The 23,692-nt window shown below is 33.0% G+C and overlaps 1 protein-coding gene across 1 annotated transcript in view; it reads right to left on the bottom strand.

The window, feature by feature from the left end:
* The window catches only part of LOC111000536 (cyclic nucleotide-gated cation channel alpha-3), an 82,651-nt gene that overhangs the window by 6,647 nt on the left and 52,312 nt on the right, over positions 1–23,692 (bottom strand). The window contains exons 5-8 of the mRNA XM_045633550.1: positions 22,611–22,751; positions 19,988–20,172; positions 17,946–18,443; positions 11,073–11,216 (exon numbers count right to left, since the gene is read on the bottom strand). Of these exons, the coding sequence (XP_045489506.1) occupies positions 11,073–11,216; positions 17,946–18,443; positions 19,988–20,172; positions 22,611–22,751 (968 nt within the window). The remainder of the gene's footprint in view (positions 1–11,072; positions 11,217–17,945; positions 18,444–19,987; positions 20,173–22,610; positions 22,752–23,692) is intronic.

Genomic DNA, 23,692 nt, shown 5'->3' with positions numbered 1-23,692 from the left:
TTTGGGCGTTAATCGCATCTAACACTCATTTGTACAATAAAGAAAAACATCGCAAAGAAACCTTAATGTCTCAAATCCAAAAATCAAAAAAGCGTTTGATAGTGGTAGATCCACTAGTCTATGAAATAAAAGAGATGGACTGGATGCAATCTCGGACTAAGAAGTACGGATACAATGCGACTTTATATGCTATTTGCAATGGTTTAATTGACTGCCCTGACTTGTTATCGCTTTTAATTTTTAAGACCCCTTCATCACCCAATACAAGGCAAATCCAATTATTTACGAAACTCGGTTATGCATCGCATACCTACAGATTACAACATAAATTACCGGCAAATCGATATATTTAATGTGACTAAAAATTTTTTTAAAAACTCAGGTATCTTTTACTAATAATGGCTTTGTTTGTTCCTTCATATTAAATATATATTATAATCTATCAATCAATCAATCTTAGAACTGTGAATTGTAAAACTGTGCTTTATGCTTCTGTTTCAATGTGTATTCCGTTTTGGCTTTTGTGTGTAATATTATTGTTTGGATATTGTTTAGTGATTAGCTGAAGGAATACTTAAATAAATAGAAAAAATAAATACGCCATTGGAGTATTATCAACATTGACAGGTATTGGAAATTCAATTATACTAACTTTTTAAAATCGAGCCTTCGACTCCACAAAACGGCATTAAAACTGAATTACAACGTAATAAAAAAATTATGGCTAACGCACTTAAAACTTTTATGTATTAAGGAAATTAAAGAGAAAATTTATATCAACTTTAAAGTTAATTACTTATAATCGATAAAGCTGGTCCGAGACGACATTTACGTAAAAAACTACGAGATTAATTAATTTAATTATAGGTAATCTTACAGCTTCCCATCAACGATGGGTAGATGATATTAAAAAGGTGGCTGGAGCTACATGGATGAGAAAAACAAGAGATAGATCTTTGTGGCAAACACTTGGGGAGGCCTATGCTGAAAAGCAAGACAATCAAGAAACCGGTGTCTGATAGGATATACTATGGATATTACTTACATTTACCTAAACTAAATTTCGTTAATAAGTATAAGTTGTATATAAAGTAGAAATAAGATAAAATGTAACTTACAATTATTAATTTAATTATTTATTAGTAATTTATTTATTTATTTATCTTACAGCTTATACTTATACATATTAAAAGACAATACAGAAAGCCAAAACAGATTATATAGATAAAAAATATATATGAAACAGAAAACCAGCAAGCAATTCATAGACAAAGATACATTTAAAGATACTAAAGAAAACTCAAATTGAACATTTGAAACAACAATAAATAATACTTAGAATTTAAAATTACATCTTAAAATCAGAGTCTTCGTCAAGTACTTCCTGACATCTTTCTTTTTGAGGTGGAAAAGATCAATGTCCTGATAATGGATGTCATAGTTTGATAAAACCCGAAACATTGGCGATTTATTCATTATTCAGTTCGTACGAGATAAATTTTATTTGTTGTCAAAATGAAACACAATATATCAATACAAAACATTAATTTTGGACACTCTAATTACAAAAATTGAGCCTACTGATTAAGATTATACTATATTATATTTGTAATAATAAAAAATATTAATCAACTTAAAAACAATAAAATTTTATTTCAATTCTTTCAAAAGGAACTTCGTTCCATCCGGGTGTCCCTTGACACCCAAGTTTTTTTGTCTTAGAAGGGTGAGACTGTTTGAGACCGATTGACAGAGAGAGTGAGAAAGAACGAAGAAAAAGAGAGTTTACGTTGTACATAATCAATAACAAGAGGTATGAACTACCCATGCCAGTCTTGAAACCAATGTTCCGGACTCCATAAGCCCTTGACCCCATCTAGCCCAGACCTCAACCCTTTAGACTTCAAATTATGGTTAGTTTTACACCTCATTTACATTCAGTCATAGTGAGCAGGGAAGTGGACAGGACTACGACTACGAAACGGTGTCTTTGAGTCTCTTAAAAAAATCCTTGGAGCAAGCAGTGGCAAAATTTCTGAAATCCATAGATTAGTGGCCAATCAGATAAAAGACCATGAGATGAGAGGTGACCATTTCGAATATGATATTTTCTTATTTTTTGCGGAGACTTGAATAAATATGTAGGTATAACTTTTAATGTATTATTTCCAGTAAAAATAACATTTTCCTTTGTAACAGAACTTCTGGCTGGTCGACATGAATTAAAACATCGACGCTCCATGGGAAGCAAGAAACCACTTTTCGAAGGGAATTCTAAAACGCCTGAAATGCATTAACACCACCAAACATACTAAAGAAAAGAAAGTCTAATGATATTGCGATACAGCCGGTAAAAAAATTATAAAAGATTTTTTGAAAACATGTGCACAGGTATCATGTTTGTATATAAAACTTTAATATTCCATATAACCTTCGTGGACCCTTTTAGGTCCAAGGTTGGTGTACCCTTTTTGCCTTCAAAGGGCCCTTGCGGTCGTCAATGAAATGTCATATTATATCCTTACACTATTTATGTTTTTAGTGAACATATGAATCATTCTCGGTACTGAGTGATTTATTGAAACTAGCTACTTTTTTGCTACGTAAAATATCGCAATGAACACTAGTATTCGGTTCCTGGGTCAGGGTGCTATAAATATATAGGATTTTACTATTGTATTATTTAGGATTGTATTTACCTACCGCGTACAACAATAGTATATAAGCGAAATATTGACATTAATAAATAGTTATACATTAAAGAGTTATATAAAAAAAAAAACAGTGTGTGAGATAAAAATAAAGAATAACAGTTTGTAGTATTATAAAACAAAAAATAACAAAATTATGTAAAACTAGATCAATTTGATTTTTGAGAGTGTCCATGGGCGGCGGTATCACTTAACATCAGGTAAGCTTCCTGCCCCTTTGTCCAAAAATACATACCGATTCCAAAGATTTTGTATGAAGTTTCGAATATCTGAATATGCATATCGCAAGGTAGGTTAAAAATTTCAACATCGAAATATCGAGGTATAGGAATTATCTGAACTGATTGCGAGTACCACCGCCCATGGACACCTGTTCTGTCAGAAGGATCGCCAGGTCACTAAATGTAAAACTCACTAAACTTGGTTTAAAAATGTGTTTTTAACGAATATTTTTCGCAAGAGTTTTTATTACGCTCCATAAACTATTATTGTTACAGGTTTGAAAACAAAGTATTTTATAATTTCAGTTTAAAATTTAAAACGACTTTTATGCGATGCTTCGAAACAATTTCCTTACATTCAGTATTAAATAGAATTTTCATATATTTTTTTCTCTCCAGTATAGTAGTTTCTAATAGGTTCTGGAACCACTCAAATATCCTCAGGTAACTCTGAGCTTTTTGAGAAGTAGGGAGTTTTTTATGATAATAATAATAATAATTTATTTAAAGGTTGTTTCACAGGAAAATCTTATATCTTATTGCGCCAGTTATATAAACAAAATTAGTCAGACGCTGAACTAAGTGTGGACCTGTATTTCAGTATACAGCGCCTAACTCCTTAAATTTATTCGATAAAAACTCTAGCATCAAGTACATAACATATTGGAAAAAGTTATATAATTTACAATCTATTTAACAAGTAGTTATATTATGGTGTGGAGTGTTCAAGTGTTCTCCCTGTGAGTAAGGTGAGGGATCTTTATAACTACGACTTATCATAGTAATACTTTTTATGTATGAATACTACTTACTACTTGCTACTAATCTAACACATCTTATCTGGAGCTGGATATATTCGGTAGTGGGCTGATTGGTTTCAGAAAAAGCATCTTTGGGTGTCTTTCACGAAGAATTCACGATTTTAGTTATGATTTTTTTTCTGCTTTACCAAGAATTTCTTGTAAATTTATTTTATTTTATTGTGTGCTTATTTTCTTGTTTATGTTTTAATTGTATTTTTAAATTATTGCAACAAAAATTATGTTTACTTTAATTGTCATTTTAGATGGAAGATTATGTAAAATATGCCGCAGATGTTATGTATGATGTAGTGAACATAATAAACTAGCGACCCGCCCCGGCTTCGCACGGGTGCAATGCTGATACACTACAGAAAAACTGTGTACAATACTTAGTACATTATTTTAATTAAACTCGTAGGGTTCAGCCTGCGTTTGCAATGTAAGCGGAAAAAATGTAATTATTTACGACATCACATTAGAAACCTCAAAAATTCTTCACTAGTACTTTTCCACTATTTAATGGATGTTATTATACATATAAACCTTCCTCTTGAATCACTCTATCTATTAAAAAATATCTTATAAATATATAATCCGCATCAAAATCCGTTGCGTAGTTTCAAAGATTTAAGCATACAAAGGGACATAGGGATAGAGAAAGCGACTTTGTTTTATACTATGTAGTGATAATGATAAATAAAATATGTGGACGTAATATAAATAACTTCAAGCCAAGATATTATTCACGAACTTTATCCCGAGGGTTACCGGAACAGGAACCGTATAAAAAGGAAGGAAATTAAGACAAAAATAAATTATTCATATTCGTTTCATATGAATGTCACATTTAAAAAAGTTCCCAAATGAAGTGAGAACTGGCAAGAAACTCCGCCACTCTTTGTAAGGAACAAACGCCACGCAGCCGACATGTTAAAACAAATTATTGTCTTTTATTAACATAGCTTTTATATATTTAAAGAAAACATTTTTTTTTCCAGATTGAGGCTATGTATAATATTACATATATAATATAATATTATATATTATGTGTATAAATGGCAGATTTCTAAGCAATTATTACGATATTTTGTTTTGATATTTAAAGAAAACACTTTTGTAACGGATGAAGCTATGTATTATAAACTTAAATTATTTTACATAATAATAAGCGTGCGTGGTCACACGGTGACTGAAGACAAAAAGGTGTTGAATGTCAAAAAGTATCACAGCTGTATCGTCGCGAAACGTCAGAAAAAAAAATTATGAAAGGTTTTATTTCTTTGTCACTAAGGTTAGGGCAACAATCGGGCCCTTTGCAAAGAACGGTCACATGGAGCGATCGATGAGGGTGGGGGCGGCGCCCGGCTTTCGCCCAAGCTATTTATAGCATTTTGCTGACCTACTTCGTTGCAGCACCGACATAGAAGGTCACAGATTCAGTTGGTACTAATTCTCTTTTGCCTCATACGTTCCTTTTTTTGCAACGGAAACAACAATCAAAGTTGCTATTATCTCCGCAATCAATGCCTTGCGTTTTTTAATTTAAAGTGAAGTTATTACTATCAAATCAAATCAAAAAATCATTTATTCATATAGGTAACATAATGTACACTTATGAACGTCAAAAAAAAGAAATACACATTAAAAGATTCTAATATTACATTTACTGCCAGTTCTCAAATCAAGGGCGTAGAACGGAAGGGAAGAACTGGAAATAAACTCTCCGCCCCTCTTTTTAATCGCCAAGTTTTTTCTTTTACACAACGTTTGTAAGGAGCTGCAACCATTACACCATGTTCCATATGACATCTTGAGTAATAAAGAATAATAAAATATATTAAAAACAAAGACTAGAAACTAAAAAAACTATGCTTGACTGATACAGAATATAGTGGGTTCCAAATGATATATATGATTTAGATTATAAAAAAAATAATGAAAAAGTGTTGTTTGTTGTTGTGTTGTTAAAAAAAGGTGTAGAAAATTTTTGTACCGTCATTCTAAGCGGCCATTATGAACCAAGTTTAATCGAGTAAAATAAAAAATAAATCAGTGGCTCTACAACCTCTTTTAGGTCCTGGCCTCAGATTTCTGAATCTGTTTCATGATCATTTTTAAATCTGATAGGCAAATAGTTAAACTTATGAGCAGTATTAGCCTAGTGGCTTCAGCGTGCGACTCTCATACCTAAGGTCGTAGGTTCGATCCCCGGCTGTGCACCAATTGACTTTCTTTCGATGTGCGCAATTAACATTTGCTCGAATGGTGAAGGAAAACATCGTGAGGAAACCGACATGTCTTAGACCCAAAAAGTCGAGGTCGTGTGTCAGGCACTGGAGGCTGATCACCAACTTGCCTATTAGATTTAAAAATGATCATGAAACAGATTCAGAAATCTGAGGCCAAGACATAAAGAGGTTGTAGCGCCACTGATTTATTTTGTTCTTTTTTAAATTTTACGAAATATTGACATTATTTTCTTCACCGATCTGGGATCGTCCTTATTTAAGTTATCTATTATCTAATCCTTAAATAAAAAAATACTTTACTAGCCATACAGTACCATTAGTCATATTATATCGGAAAACAAAACTTTAATTATTATGTCCAATACTTTAATACTGTATGCAGTATGCTTGAGTGAAATTTTTGAAGTGAAACTTCTTTAGAATCGTTGATTTCAAACCGGATGCAACGGAAAAGCGACAGTAAAAAGAGACAGAAACATTAATTCATATGATTTAACGTGGGAGAAAATGAGATAGATAAACTTCTTTAGAATCGTCGTGATTTCAAACCGGATGCAGCGGTAAAGAGAGACAGAAACATAAATTCATAAGATTTAACGTGGGAGAAAATGAGATAGGAGGCATTATACAGGCTCTCTTTACTGCCACTTTTTCATTTGATCGAATTTTAAACTTTCGATGTTTTAGTTTTTGGCAAATTAAAAATTTAGATTAAACTTATAAATTAAAATGTATCATTAAAATATACTGGTTTTATAGAACACACACATTTAGATAGTGGAAAATGATTAATTTATATTTGATTAATTATAAAAACTTTGCTTTTAAAGGTTTCACTTCTACCATGTGTGAATTGCACATATGTTTTTTTACTTTCATCCGTACAAAAATACCCTCTATAAAGCAGTTTCAAAGATTAAATTACATTAGTAATTTTACAATACTGTTTCTTCGCCCCACTATATCTTTAACGTATTTGTTGGTAACTGGATAATTTGAATAAGAGTTACGATGTATCCAATACGTGAGCCAATCAAGTTGGGGTGGATTGGGGCTTGAGCCAGGTTAACTAAAAGATTGTCCCGTGGAATCACGTAGGCAGACGTGCCGACACCTACCTGTTCACCGGCTAATCGAACCTGTCTTTGACTATTTAGCAATACGTTAAATCGAATTGGTAGATGTTTAATGCCCGAACCCAATAACTAATCCACAATCTCAGATTGAAAACAATCAGACCGTGACAGTCGATCGATCTCCTATGTGCATCCCACGAATACAATCCATTTTCAGCGACGGATAGAATGCAATCGCTCTTTACACTCATACTTGATAATCAATAGAAACCAAATAAAGTAAATAAAACCTAAAAAAATAATAAATAATAAAAAGGTATTTTTTATTATCGTTTTTGTTTATTGGCAAGTAGATAATCAGCACATGCCACATCAATACATTCTTATGCGTATGTGCTAGTAATTAAACATAAAATCAGTCGTTATTCGAACCCACGGCCTCAGAACTTAACCACTGCGCTATCAATGCTCAATATTGCGAACTACATTAAATGAAGCGATATTGTGTGATTATGAAATTAACAATATGCGACTGAAATTGAACGCGTTGAACCACAGAAATTATTCAATTAGTGCAATGTTATTATCAAAACATTGATGCACAAGTATTTATGTACTGTCAGCAATTTCAGATAGACTCATTAGTATATTGAAGGATTGATGGATTTTCAAAATCGATGGTATGGTTATTTTATCTAAGCCCTATTGCTAAGTGATCGCTTATGGACATTCTGCCAGATGGCTCGCAAGTGCGTTGTCGACCTATTAAAAGCTATAATTTAAAATGTAGGGAATCTCTGAGAGATAAATTCAAGGAAATTAATATACGTACCTTTCCCTCGCAATATATTTATGAAAATATTATGTTTGTATACAAAAATAGTGATAAATATACTAGATTAGAACATACGCACAATGTCAATACTCGGAACAAACGCAGGCTGCAATTTCCCCGTACAAGACTATGTAAAGTTAGTAATTCTTTTTTGGGGAAAGGGATACTCTTCTTTAATAAAATCCCAGAGGCTCTTTTATCTCTGCCTTTTAATAAATTTAAGAAATGTATTAAAGAAAAGCTGTGTAAAAAGGCTTACTATAAAGTTATTGATTATCTAGTTGATAAAAGGGCCTGGGACTAGTGCTGGGCAGGCTACCTCTAATTAATTTGATATATTTGTTTTAAATATTGTTTGATGATTTGCTTGTACCGAGAGTTTTTTACGCCGTTCCGTGTTTTTTCCGTTTTTTGGATATTTCTTTTTTTTGACGTTCATAATAATGAATAAATGATTTTGATATAGTTGCATACAGGCTGAATTCATAAGAATTCATTGCATTATTTATAATTAGTCATAAAACGGTTTAGGTTATAAGTTTTAGCTTATGTTAATAATATGTTTTTAGTTTAGTTTTACACTTTTTTACCGGATTGAAGCTATCTATGTATTAAGGTTAATTGTGAATACTGTATACTTGATTGTAAATAAAATAACTGATAATTTACTCAACATTTTTTTGTTTCAAATATATAACATATTTTTATTTGTAGAAAGAATTTCCATTGGCGGGAATTGAACCTACGACCTCAGGTTCGCACATTGAAGCCACCAAGCCAACACTGCTCTATTTTTGCGAACGAAAGCTTTGGGCTGCTAGAACATCGCGCTATAACCCAATTAATGCTGATGGAACCGCAGAGCACAGATAGTATGACGTGTATAAATATATTTAATTCTCTGAGTAACAAATACATATAAGTATAAGAGTATAATAAACTACCCGCAAATATAAAAAATATTGCTTCTTTCAATGCATTAAAATCGAGGCTGGATGTCAAACAAAATTACTCTTAATTTCATTTTCTTATTTTTACTTTTAGGTTTGTTGCATGTAATATTTGTGATTATGTGTAAAATATTGAACGACTACACTATTATGTTTACCTGAAGTATTGTTTCTCATGTAAGTGGCATTTTTGTCTGTTTTGAGAAAATAAAGTCTTTAAACCTATAAATACATCATATTAAATATATATCATAAAGCCGATTATAATTTGAAGAAATTAATTTTTCATCGTAATACAGAGCTCGATTCATGTTCATGATACAATAACTTATCTAATCAAGAGAACAGGTAGTAAAAACTTTTTGTTACAGCGAAAGGGAATAGGTTGTAATCAAACCAGGTTTATGGACCAATATACTTCCGTATTCACCTTACGCGTCCGAGAGGGTATTTACGCGTCTCCATTGAAGGAAAAGTCTCGTTAACACAGGCAAAATATTGTTTTGATACTGATCATACCGAAAGTCTTCAAGAGGTGGTGAGCAACCCATGTATTCTTCAGGAAGTCGGCTCTGTGCCTAGAGGACATGTGAAGGCAAATATTGTTTGCGCCTATTGAACATTCGACATACATATATTTGACCCGACACAATCGACATTTTTATATGTTCACAGAAGAGAAATTATGTGTTTCTTTCTTTTTTTTGCGACTGGGGCGAACCGAATGGGTAAAAAGAAATAAAGTTCTTTAAACAATTATTCGCTATTTCAATCTTTAAGATAAAAATAACATAATACTGCTAACATAAATTATTATAACGAAACAATTACTAACATTAAAAAAAATACTAAAATCTATTATTAAGAGGAGTCCCTTTAGGCAAGGTTCCGAAGATAATGACGTTCCCTCCTTGAATAGCTAGAGTAAATCTTGGTCTGAGGTAGCTGCCAGCTCTTAAATCTCCTGTGATTAGATACTATCTGATTTATAGTAACTTAATACTTAACGAATTAACATGCATTTGAATAACGTTATATTTTTTATATATAAAAGGTTTCAAACGGGCCTACGGGACACCCAAATTGGGCAGTCATCGTAGCCCATGTACACCCATTATTAGTCGATGCGTTGCCAGCCTTTGAGGGATATTCTAACTCTGAATAGTTGGAGGTCGTATGTCTCAGACCCACATTAGAAGTCCACCATAGTTCACAAAATAAAGTGCCTTTTGGACTGCTGAAGACTCCTAGTTTTTTTTCTGCAGAAATTATTTTATTTATTTATTTATTAACATAAATACATTTATTATCCTTTCAGACATGTATGTACTTCTGTTCATGTTCTTATTTTCTACCTTTGTTTATTCATTGGTTTTATTCATTATGACACACTTATAAATTATGTAAGGGATGCCGTAGACAAGTAATAATTATGAATAACAAAGTCAGTTATTAAATCTTACATTTAGAAAAATACATTTAGAAAAATGACAGCGTAGAGTTAGTTAGACACCAATATTTGTAATAATTCTTTTCTAAAAATACAACGATTTAATCGTTAGGCTTCTTTTTCTTGTATTTAATAACATCTGAAGCGATGTTTGATCATCACAAATCAAACATACATAAGCCAGCAATAGAATCTTTGAATTTTTCTGAAAATGATGATGTACCATATAGCATGCTATATGGTACATCATCATTTTATCATGGTAATAATTAACCTCTTTTTTTTATGAAGGAGATAAAAATGCACAAATGCAGGCCCGCGAGCGTATGCAGTCGCTATCGCGGTGACTGTGGGGATGGCTATCTCTTAATCCCTCTGCTAACCAGAGGGGAGTAGCCCGACCCACTAAAATGTCCTCCTGGAACCTCCATACCACCTGCAGTGCTAGACTTCACACATTCTGAATGAATGACGTCCAACACCGCATTGAGCACCCCGGGGGTCGCAAAGGCATTCAACCCAGAAATTATTAACCTCTACGCAGGGTTCACCAACAAAAGCCTTTACTCTCAGTCACCCATTATTTATTTATTTATTTTTTTATAGAACAGGGGGCAAACGGGCAGGAGGCTCACCTGATGTTAAGTTATACCGCCGTCCATGGACACCCTCAATGCCAGAGGGCTCGCGAGTGCGTTGCCGGCCTTTTAAGAATTGGTACGCTCTTTTCTTGAAGGACCCTAAGTCGAATTATGGAGTCACTATTAAATTACATACCCTGAAACTCCTTCCTGGCTGTGCTGACTGACGTAACAATATTCGCCACGTGCCCCAACACCGTCGCGAAGAGAAGCAACCCAAACAGTAGTTGGGCGATGACGAAGACGTACTCGCCTTTGCTGCGAGGCCGTGGCAGGTCACCTAAAATACATATAATTAAATCACATATAAGTACATATAAGTAGTATTCATACGTAAATAGTATTACTATGATGAGTCGTAGTTATAAAGTTCCCTCACCTTACTCACAGGGAGAACATTTGAACACTCCACACCATACTATAATTACTTGTAAAATAGATTGTAAATTATTTAACTTTTTCCAATAAGTTATGTACTTGATGCTAGAGTTTTTGTCTGATATATTTAAGGGGTTAGGCGCTGTATGCTGAAATACAGGTTCACACCTAGTTCAGCGTCAGATAAACCTGACTAATTTTGTTTATGTATATAACTAGCGCAGTTGATATAAGCTTTTCCCGTGAAACACACTTGAAATAAATTATTATTATTAAAAAACGCATAAATTATAAATTGGGTATGTGTGAAGGTACTAAGAGTAATAAACCAAACATCTGTGAGTGTTTTTGCAAGTAGTGGATTATAGTTGTATTAAAACGTAAAAAGTGTTACTATGATAAGTCTAACTTCTGTGGACACGCTAGCCCACGCTAGCCACCCCATCTCACTCAGAGCTGGGGTGGCCACAGAGCAACAGAAAATAATAAACTCAAATGTAAATAAGTTTTGTTAGATATGATCGTCTGTATGACGAAATAAATAAATGATACCAGAATGTCCGCTCCAGAAGTTTTATTTGACCCCGCAGGCAAAGACCGAAGAGAGAGATAGATTATAGTAAAATAAGTTATCTTCTCTAGACATAAATCTTTTCAATCTCGAATTGAAGTTTCGTATTGAAATACGAAAAATATTTTTTATTCGATGCGATGTTTTAAATGGCAGTGAGCTCTCTCATGCGCGCCATTTTAATTGGCCCAAATATATAACAAGTTCAATTTTAATATTTTGTATGAAATTTTTTGTTGCTAATTAACAACATAGGTCAGTGATTTATTAAATGTCTGTTTAGCTAGACTAGTTAAAGTATTATATAGTCCGCTCTAGATGCTTCGTTACTGACCACGACGCCCAGACATGAGCTGCTAAAGATAGAGATAGGGCTTAAACTGTCCAACTTTTTAAAAAGACTACCGAGAGTTTTTTACTCGGCCAACACCCTCTGTCTTCTTTGCCGATGAGTAGGGATGCCAACAGGCTTGAATTTAATGACGTGGAATCCTATGTTCCAAAATAAACGTGTTTTATTTTTTATGTATAACTTGACAGGTATATTAGGTATATACCTGTCAAGTTGGGAAGTAAAGTACCTTGGAAATCAAATTAATAATGTTCAACAATAAGTGGTAAATGTTATACAAAACGTTGTTAAGAGAAATAGGGTGCATAAATCTGAGTTACAAATCATTTACTTAAGTTGTAAGTAAAACTAGACAAAGTGTGAAGTGATTTTCTGACTTTTGTATTGTTTTTTTTTTGGACCACAAAATTAGGACAAACACGTGTCAACATTAACTTACACACGAAAATATAAAAGCGGTGTCGTCCCTAAAATATGTGGACACGACCAGCATTATTATATATTTGTTTTTAATAAGAGTCAATCATTGAAATTATAGTCAAGAATCAATAGTTATTTATTGTTTTAAAACATCATAAATTTGGATGAAACTACAATGAGCAATTGTGATTATAACTCACTCTTAATAGTTCAGACACTATTCTATTAGTTTTATTAAAACATCAAATTCGATTGAAATTTCATAGATTGCAAATGAAATGACCTAGTTAAAACTCTTCATTAACGTACAGAGCCGAGCATAATGAACAAATCAAATTACTTTTTGAGTCTTGAACTGATTTTACCATTTTGGAATTGAATTTAGACTAACTGTCAACACTGTGTGATCACAGTGTTACTAAGTCACATGCTTTTAAATAATATAAAAATAGTTTTAGTAATAAGAGAAAGGAAATAAGATCCACAGAGTATATATCGCTTGGACCACCGCCCGTTTCGGGTTGACTTAGGGCGATAGGAAAAATGGGCCCAGGAAAGTCTTGCTTTCTAATAACCATGATTTTATTTATCTAATCAGCAATTTTCAAAATTCCTTCTGCCAAAACCAACCTAGGACTTCAAGCACCTCCCGTTCGAATTCTTCGCGATTTTTAAGTATTTTACTTAATTTTTAGTTGGGGTTTAATTCTGGGAAACTGGGGATCTATCGTTCAGATTGAGAACCAACAGAGAACTTCTCCATCGTATGGATCGTGGAAGCTTCATCGCCAAACACCTTCACGCGTCATCGTTAGATCTGAGATAAGTTCCCAGTGCACATAGTTTTTTAATTGTCCTGGAAGCTTTCCTCTGTTTGTGAACCAAACCCAGTTGTAGTATAATTAGAAACTAGAGTGTTTAATTTATTTAATTTTAACATTTATTTATTATTATTAATATATCCTTGTAATAATTGTGGTTGTGTTTTTATTTGTACCGCCGCTCATGGACACTCTCAATGCCAGAGGGCTCGCGAGTGCGTTGCCGGCCTTTTAAGAATCTGTACGCTCTTTCTTAAAGGACACTAATTAAAATATTTTAATAAGCTTATTTATAAAAATTATCTTTCATATTAACAATAACACTCAACTGAATTTATAATTCGAATTTTAATTTGCGTTAAGTGCCAGTTTCAAAGCATCAAGATAACTAGCTAGCTATGTATAATTAGAAATATAAAAACATAGCTATTTATTTATTTATTTATTTATTTATATTGTAATCCTACAGCTAACACAAAATACATATAATAGCAAACAAATACACCGAGAACATAGCCACAGATGGAATACATGATACATTATAATAAAAAGACTATGACAGATTAAAATCGGTACAGAAGAGGCAATAAGGCGTATAATGAAGTATTTAATATCTGTGCGATGCAGCGATATAGGAAGATCGTTTTCTCCCCTCACTGGGATAATTGCAGGCTGCCGCTGATATTTCAGTAACATGATGCTTTTGTGACTTTTACGAACTCGCTATTTTGATAGAACAGCCGAATGATAGAAGTGCGTGCTCCTATTTCACCATGCCTCCTGCTGATAGAGGACAAATCTTTGTTTTAATTTTTTTTATTATTACACTCAAGATGTCATATGGTACATGGTGTAATGGTTGCAGCTCCTTACAAACGTTGTGTAAAAGAAAAAACTTGGCGATTAAAAAGAGTGGCGGAGAGTTTATTGCCAGTTCTTCTACGCCTTTGATTTGTGAACTGGTAGTAAATGTAATAAGAGGCATTCAATGTATTATAAAAATAACCGCACAATAAAATAAGCATGCAAATATCAAATTGATAATCATGATCAAATAATATTAACGAACAGTTAACTTATTTAAAATCGTTGTCAAAATTTATGGTTTATATAGTCTCCCACTCTGTAAAGGCATTGCCTTTGAAAATTAAAAAAAAACTTTTTTTTTTGTTGGAGAAACAAGCTAAAAAGTTTCGAGATATTTCTGTTTTTCTCAGTTGTCGTTTGTCTTGTGAAAGAGAGTTGATTGAAAGATAGATTAAGTCTAATCAAACATTGAACTTTTTTATACAATCTAGCAGTTAGCCTTTGTCAATCGCCTGAAATGCAGAACGGAAACTCACTGGAGTTTTTTTTTTTATAGAATCGGGGGCAAACGGGCAGGAGGCTCACCTGATGTTAAGTGATACCGCCGCCCATGGACACTCTCAATGCCAGAGGGTAAATACCTTTTTTTTAATTGACTGGAGTGAGCCCCCCACAGCCTATTGATATCGCTTTTAATTTGCCGCTTGCTGCTGCATCCAGATATGATCCTAAATCAGCAATCCGATAAGATACGTCTCAACGCCTCCCGCGGATTTTTTCAATCGGGAGGGTGCAACGCCTTCGTCACCTCAATTATTAAAGAAATTTTTCGTATGCGTATAAGAATAATAATAATTTATTTATTGCAAGAATATGGTACAAAATGTTAAGGTGGTACTATGTTAAGTCGTTCGCATATTCTTACATACAGTGGCGCTCAAATTTAACTTAATTTACATTTTACATTATTAAATTTGTATCAATTACAATGTCTCACGTAAATAATCATTTATTGAATAGTACATTTTTTCCACAAGTAATGCACTAAGTCGCTTTTTAAAGACTCTAATCGAAAGATCTTTTAATTCTTTCGGTAATTTATTGTAAACTTGAATTGCCATACAAAAGGTGTTTTTTCCGAAACAGTTCCAAATTTATTTTTGGCACAGACAATTTCTCCACATGTCTACTTTTTACTTCGACTTCTACATACGACTTAAAAATATGTATATTTATGTGCACGAATAAGGATATCTCTAAAATATATTAATGCATGGAAGAGATAAAATCTTGAGTTTCGTATTTAAAGATATTATCGTGTTTACAAAGCGCATTTACAACTACAAATTTATATTTACCCCCGGTTCTATAAAAAAAAATAAAAAAAAAACTCATAGATAGTGAGTTTATGGTGAGGTGAAATATAAATTTGTAGTCATCTAAAACTTTTTACGTTTATAAATGAACTGCATGTCTTTGTTTACAGTCTGTAACAGTTTACAATAGAACTACTTTGTCTTTTATTACGGCAGAGTTAATTACAATTTCGGAATCCTTTGTCCAGGGAACTTCACAACTGCTATTCAGGAGGTCGTTAAATTGAGAACCATCCAAATATAATCTTTCAGGTGTTCGCCAAGCGTTGCACCTGTATTATGCAAAGTGATGTATATATCCCCTTAATAGAGACTGAGTCGAAGAGAAAAAGCGTATCAATTCCTAAAAGGCCGACAACGCACACGCGAGCCCTCTGGCATTGAGATTATCCTCAGTCAGTATCAGGTGAGCCTCTTGCCCGTTTGCCCCCTGTTCTTTAAAAAAACCATTGAACGTGTTGGTTCAACGTGTCATAGGAGAAGACTGATAGAATGGTTGCATGTTTCAAAATAAATTTTTATTATTTGTTTGATAGGTATTTTGTATAGATATAGAGAAGGAGGTAAATGGAAATTAAATTGATCAAGTTACATTTATTTGTACGCATAAATACGCTTGCACTCCAAGCTATAAATGGAACGCATCAGAGGTAACGACGCACCGCGAGGTAACGCTGCATGAGTCATGTTTTTTCGTGCGTGCCGGCTACACCATCGAATTATAAGACGTTGTCACGTCAATAAGCGTTATTGCACCGTTTAAACTAAATACTATTTGTCTCCATTCAGTATCAAATCTTAAAAGGCCGGCAACGCAGTCGCGAGCGATCTGGCATTGACAGTATCAATATCACTTAACATCAAGTGAGCTTCCCGCCGTTTGCCCCCCGTTCTATAAAAAAAGTAAGTCTTTACTACCGTTTAAACTAAATACTATTTGTCTCCTTTCAGTAAACACAATTGGATAGAGACGAAAGATTTTAGTGTGCAATTTAATTGACTGGGTTTTCAGCGGATCAATGTTCTCATAAGCTTATTAAACTTGGTGTAATTTTAACATGAAATAGAAGCAAGACGGTAAATTACATTGTAACCCAAATTTGATATCGCGTTCAAAATATGATACGAAGATCACGTACTACCTTCGAAGCCTTCGAGGATAACGGTAAGCTTTTAAAAGTTATGTTACAAACTAAAGGTTGCTTACGTTAGCTATAAGCATTATATTATATATTTTGTGCTCATAGTTAACGATATTATTATATTCCCGCGTCTATGACGCTAATTAATCGATGGCTTTCTCTATTTTTGTGTTTACTCTATGATGAAAAGAGACAGACTCATTTATGTTGTATGAAAAAGGAAAGGCGAGTGAAATTTTGACAGCCTTTATTTTTTTCTAGTCTATGTTAGCTGTCAAGTTGTAATTCGTTTTACAAAAAAGATAATGAAACTATCGTACAGCGTGGGATAAAAATGGCGCCAAATGTGCCATAGAGCGAATTTCTTTTCCCTTAATTTCTTTTTTTAGTGATTACGTCACCAGTAATTATTTACTTTTTAACACATATTAAACACACATTGTCTATGCTTGAAAACGAAATGTATTTTCGGGGATTGCTACAGGAAATTAATACGTTTATTTTTGAGAGATTTGCCTACTTTTTCTGATAAGAGGGGGAGAGAGGGGATAAATTGTAGTAAATCTATTTACGTATAATATCGATTTAAATATCTATTTAGTTTTAGTTTTTTAATTATTATTTTATAGTTGCATGTTTATGTTCTAATATAAGTAAAAAAGATTTAATATAAGTAGCGTATATGTTCAAAAATGCATAATGTCATATTTTCTTGTATATTTTAAGCATACTTGTGCCTTAGGTTCTTTAATATACATATACATTCAGATAACATAAAAATAAAATTAACAGATAACAATTTACACGTAATTAAATAAAATATTTCATTACCATTACAGAAAATATACACATGTATATAAGTTTTAAACATTAACTCTGAGTCAAACTGGTTTAACTAAGAATTACTTCAACTAAATACTTTTAGAGTTTCTTTTCTTATTTTTCCATACTGAAGTAGCCTGTAAAAAATCGCTTGTTGGCAAAAGGCGTTTCTTGCCTCAACCTATGTATTTATATGTTATAAATACATAGGTTGCATATGGGGCTATAGGGCGGCGGTATCACTTAACATCAGGTGAGCCTCCTGCCCCTGTTCTATAAAAAAAATTTATAAGTAAAGTAAATGTAATATATTTACTCACCTATCGTCGTTAAAGCCAGCGTGCACCAGTAATAACTCTGCAGATATTGCTTCACAACATCCGCCGTCTCTGTGTCGTGGTACACCCAGTTTTTACTACCGAAACCATTATTCTTATATATAATATGATACAAGCACCCGTTCCAATGAAATATCACTAATAAATAATGAATTAAACTCGTTGATCTAAACAGATTCGGATAATTTGTATGTCTCTCCGTTCTGTCCATGAACGCCCAGAAACGATAGATTTTCACGAGTCGAAATGAGCGTAGTATTGAATTAAAACCAATAGACAAATAGAGGAAATCAAGCGGCAATAAACATAGACAATCTATGTAGAACGTTGTTGAGTTCATATAATGTTGCCGCATTTTTGCCGGTTCTGTCTGTAAGACACCGTCTTCTAGATAACCAGTCCGAAAATGAAACACTATGTCCACTATATATAGAAAGTCCGAGAAATAGTCCAAGCAAAACCACACTATTAACGTTTCACCTGGAACAAAGAGAAGGTAATATTTTAACAAAATACAAAAAAAAATTGTTTATTCAAAATACAAATACAAAATTCTCAATTTGTTTAGTAATATACAATATAGATTTAGATTGAGGCCTCCCTAGTCAGACTTCGCTTCGCTCTTCTTCTTACAAACTTTACATTTCCTCTCTAAGCGAATGTAATTCTTTGAGAAATAAAGTATCTTAGAACCAAACTGGTGTTCCTTCAACAATATCTTCAGCGTATTAAATAAAATAATAATAATAATAATAATATTTATTTATTTCTCACAAAAACTTACAAAACTTCATAACATGATATGTTACAGTAAAGTATCTAAATAATTGTCATTCTTCTTTGGAGTAATTGTTATTGTTAAATAAAATTACAATTAAATGACAGCATGTTATGGGACTTCAAACAAATCCTATTCCAAATGACCGAACCTTATGAATTTCATTCTAAATACGCGAATCGAAATTGAATTTTTCATCGCTTTAGTTCTTTTCCGCCGATGAAATTCAAAGCATCCAACCGAAATCAGAACGCTGAATTGAAAAGGAAACTTCAGTTTAACTCAGAAAACAGTTCTTATTGACAATCGGTCCTTTATTCAATGTTAGTTGTTCAGTTCTTTGACAATTGACTGGCATTTAGAGTGTCCATGGGCGGCGGTATCACTTAACAACAGGTGAGCCTTCTGCCCGTTTGCCCCCTGTTCTATAAAAAAAAAGAGAAGAACTGACTAGTACCTCTCTGCCATTTTATTTTTTGAGTCATACAAATTGTTTGAACTGGAGCATTCATTGATTACTTTATTTTTATCGAGAGCTTTGAATTTATTTAGTGATGGTTCTGTAATGTCGCTTGGGAGTTTGTTGTAAAAACGAATACAAATATATATGTGGTTTATCGTCTGGTGCCTGGCGGTGCGCTTAAATTAATATACACAAAGATCATTACGACTATATAGATATATAAAAAGACTTTTATTTTATTAAATGATTCTCGACATCGTATTGGCATAGTCTGTAAGGATGATGTCATAAATAAAATAATTTTGTATACTGGTGAAAGTCACCTTGTTTTTAAATCATTTATATTTTTTTGTACATACAACAAGGCTTCATTGACTAGATATGATAATATAAAATATAAATAATACACGTATCTTCAGTCAAATACATATAGAATGACTAAACTTGAATTAGATTGTCATGATTCATGTGCACTGTTTACTTTTTGTTTTTTTTTATGTAACCTGTATCAGTTTAGTTTATTTTTATTTCTTTTTGTTTCTGATAGGTATGTTTTTTTTGTTTTCCCTATTTTATTATTTGTAATATGTATTTTTGCACTTCTTGCCTACCTTATGTAATATACTCATAGTGGTTTTTTCCTTTACTCACAGTGGTTGTCTGGAAGAAATCGCTCTAAAGCGATAAGGCCGCCAGTTGCTTTTCATTAAATTATGTTTAATATTTTCCTTTTATGTAATGCAACGAAGTGTTAATAAATAAAAATAAAATAAATAAACTTACCATTAATTTCTTGAAATGCGAATCTATATACGATGACCCATAGATTGTAGAGGAAGGCGAGGGAGACTACCATAGACCAGTAGTAGCAAAGGCGACCGGCCGGGTCGAATACAAATGAAAATGATAATCCGAATCCAAATCTTCCACTTGTGTAGGTCGAACGCCGTCTGAGATTTCTACTGCTACTGTAGACAAGAAAAAAATATTGTTACAAGATTTGTTTTAACATATTACTCTTTTCTCGGATCCGAGTGGAGCGGGGTCATAGTAGCGGTGCTACACTCGGATCTGAGCGAGCGTCCCGTTAATTGTTTTTACACCATTGCCATCGCTAGCTCTCGGATCCGAAAAATGTTTTTTTTTGAATAAACATTCATTACAAACATTCATTACAAACATTTATTTCAAGTACATTCTAACATATTTTCAAACATTCATATTTACTTAATCAAAATTCGCCATAAAAAGTTTTGGTTTCCGTCTACTATTACATTGTATAAGCATTCAATGTGTTAAAAGATACTTCAAACATTACTTATATTCCTCAATTACCATAGACTTAATGAGATTAAAACGAAAACGTATAATAGACACACAAACACACCACGGTGAATAATCTCAACGCATGGACGAAAAAATCCGAATAGTTTCCACAACATGGTACGATTCACCGTATTTGGAAAGTATCATAAACTAATAATAATGATGGCGTGTGTTGGGTTGTCTGTTTATATCGTGGTTCTGTTTTCTTCTCACAATGATGTAAGAGCTTCTATTTTTTCCAGCTGATGCTATGAGTTTGTTACTGTTATGACACACCAAAACTTGGCAGTTAAGCAGAGAGGAGGAGAGTTTCTTGCCAGTGCTTGTCAGCCGCTCTACGTCTATAATTAAGAACTGGTAGATTATGTAAATTTAGATATTCCAATTTTAAATATATAACAATTACGTCATTCAACTAGAACCTGATACGTTATTTCTAGGTGCGTATGTATATCAGTACTTACATATTCAAAATATCAATGACATGCAAATCTGAGGTTAAGACGTTTAGAGAATTTATATTACTGATTAAAGTCCATCTTTAACTAATTGCAATAAGGTCTCCACGATTATCCGAAGCTAACACTGGTATGGATTGATGATAATAGTCCATGTTAATGCTGCAATTACCGAATTAGATTCGTGATAGTTGTCTCACATAACGTGTCTTATGTAGCCGCTTGGAAATTGCAATTAATCTTACATACTATGTTATCTATATCTTGTAAGGGATAGAAAGTTTTTAGGAAAGCCTGTCAATTGTAATGCTTAAGTACTAATAGAAGACATGCTCAGAGGTATAATATTCTTATTAAAGTTTAATCTTCAGAAATACGTTGATATATCACAAATACAAAACCGATTTTATATAATTTTTACTGTTTAGAGACAAAATGAGAATACACATTGAAACATAAACGTAAACACAGTAAACAATTATTACCTACTAAAACAAAAATAAAATATATCATCATTACAATATATTTATATATATATATATATAATATAAAACACCGACAAAGCCAGTATGTCTAACTAATAGTACCAGAGTTTTTTTATATTATTTTTAGTGACCTTAAATATATCATAATATGTTGGGGAATGCTCCGAATATCAGGAAATATTTTGATTGAATCAATTAACCGATATTATTGCTCGTGGCAACGTCCATGCGTCGGGTTATCTTTCTCCCTATAAATAGGGCGAGGTGGCGGATGGCTGGCCATGCGTCATACTCGTGAACGGGTGATACTTGTGGTGACTGGTCGTACTTGAATTCGTGTATGCAGTGATGTTAGTATTTCGATTATATATTTGCACGTGGTTCCCACGAGAATGTCAGTGCGTGCTCTATTTCACCATGCCTTCTGCTGATAGTGGACAAATCTTTGTTTTTAATTTATTTTATTAGGCGAATGTTAAGTCATTCAAATGATTGAAGTATATTTAAACTTAGGGAACAGTTAAAGTTCCATCCAAATTTATGTATTTGTGGTATATAGACGTATTTCTGGATAGATTAAACTTTAATATTATATGTCGGAGAGATATCGTAATGAACATCGTCATTAGCGGGCATAGTGGGCGTCTGAACAAGTTTGTTACAAGTTAAGTAACGATTCTATAAATAAAATAATGTGAAAATAGAAAATCTTTATTCTTAAAAGAAATAGAAGAAATCTCAATTATTGACCAAAGTAATAAACGTCAGTCAAAAATCTTATTCATATAGTTAACACAATGCACACTTATGAAGTCAATAAAGAATTACATATTAAATTTATACATATTAATAAGAATTAAATTGGATTTTAAATGCATATTTACTACCAGTTCGCATCACCAGGGCGCAGAGCGGGCGAAAAGAACTGACAAACTTATTCATTCGTTGTATAGTTGTTGCAGTAAAGTAGTTAAATCAGAGAGTTAATTGAATCTCTAGACAGTTAATTAAAGATCGATATTCAATCAAATCAAAAAGCCGGTACTCTTTGTGTTTAATTTCCACTTGTTGCTACTGCATTTATTTTCTAAAGGCGCACAAACAAATCTGACTTTTATAGTTAAAAAATATGCTTACCTGTCTGTACCGTTGCAATTCGAAGCGAGATGATTGTGTGACTGATGCTGCGCTGGGGTAGCGGGTGCCCTCGGCGTATGTGGGGTGCTTCGCCATCCCCCCAAAAGTGGGGCTTCGCCGCTTGCGCCCAGCAATTTTAATCTGTAATGGCTGTATAAATAAGTCACATATACTGTACGTATTCTTTTGAGTAATATAGTATTTAACACACCCTTCCACACACACACACATACACCCTCTCACCTTACTCACAGGGAGAACATTTGAACACTTCACACCATAATAGAATTACTTGTTAAATTGATTGTAAATTACAACATATAAGTTTCGCCAATGAGTCAAGTACTTGATGCTAGAGTTTATATATCTAATATATTTAAGGGGTTAGGCGCTGTATGGTGAAATACAGGTTCACACCTAGTTCAGCGTCAGATAAACCTGACTAATTTTGTAAATATAACTAGCGCAATTAGATTAGATATACATAAGTTTTCCCTGTGAAACAAACTTTAAATAAATTATTATTGTTATTATTACTGTAATATGTATATAATAAATCATACGTTTCCTCCTATGTAATAATACCTAAACGTGGAAACTGATAATTAGCCTTTATCATATTAATAAATAAAAATACAAAAAAATTAATTAAAAAAATAAACCATTCGTAGAAGCTTCTCAAGCAAAACTTGTTCGACTGTTTAGTGTTAACATTTAATGCATTGGACAATAAACAAACAAATCAGCTCCAAACTCTTTAGGTTGTAGCAAAATAACAAAATTATTTTCTGTATAACACATGTAAACATCTATCTTAAATTCATGAAGCAAAGAACATTCCAGAAAGACAAAATTTTCGGATGCTATTTTGAGATTTGAGGGTAAACAATTAACAAGGCGCGGATCAATACACCGTCGTCTATTCTCCATAAACAATATTTGCTGGAACTGTCCAAAGTTTGACAGTAATGGCCTAATGCTTCAGCGTGTGGCTGACTTCCCTGAGGTCATAGGTTCGATCCCTGGCTGTGCAACAATGGACTTTATGTCTATGTGCGCATTCACATTCGCTCGAAGGAAGG

The sequence above is a fragment of the Pieris rapae genome, chromosome 23 (assembly GCF_905147795.1).
Source record: "Pieris rapae chromosome 23, ilPieRapa1.1, whole genome shotgun sequence".
Lineage (NCBI taxonomy): Eukaryota > Metazoa > Arthropoda > Insecta > Lepidoptera > Pieridae > Pieris > Pieris rapae.
Note: the sequence above shows the minus strand (reverse complement) of the source record. Positions and strands in the feature narration are given on the sequence as shown.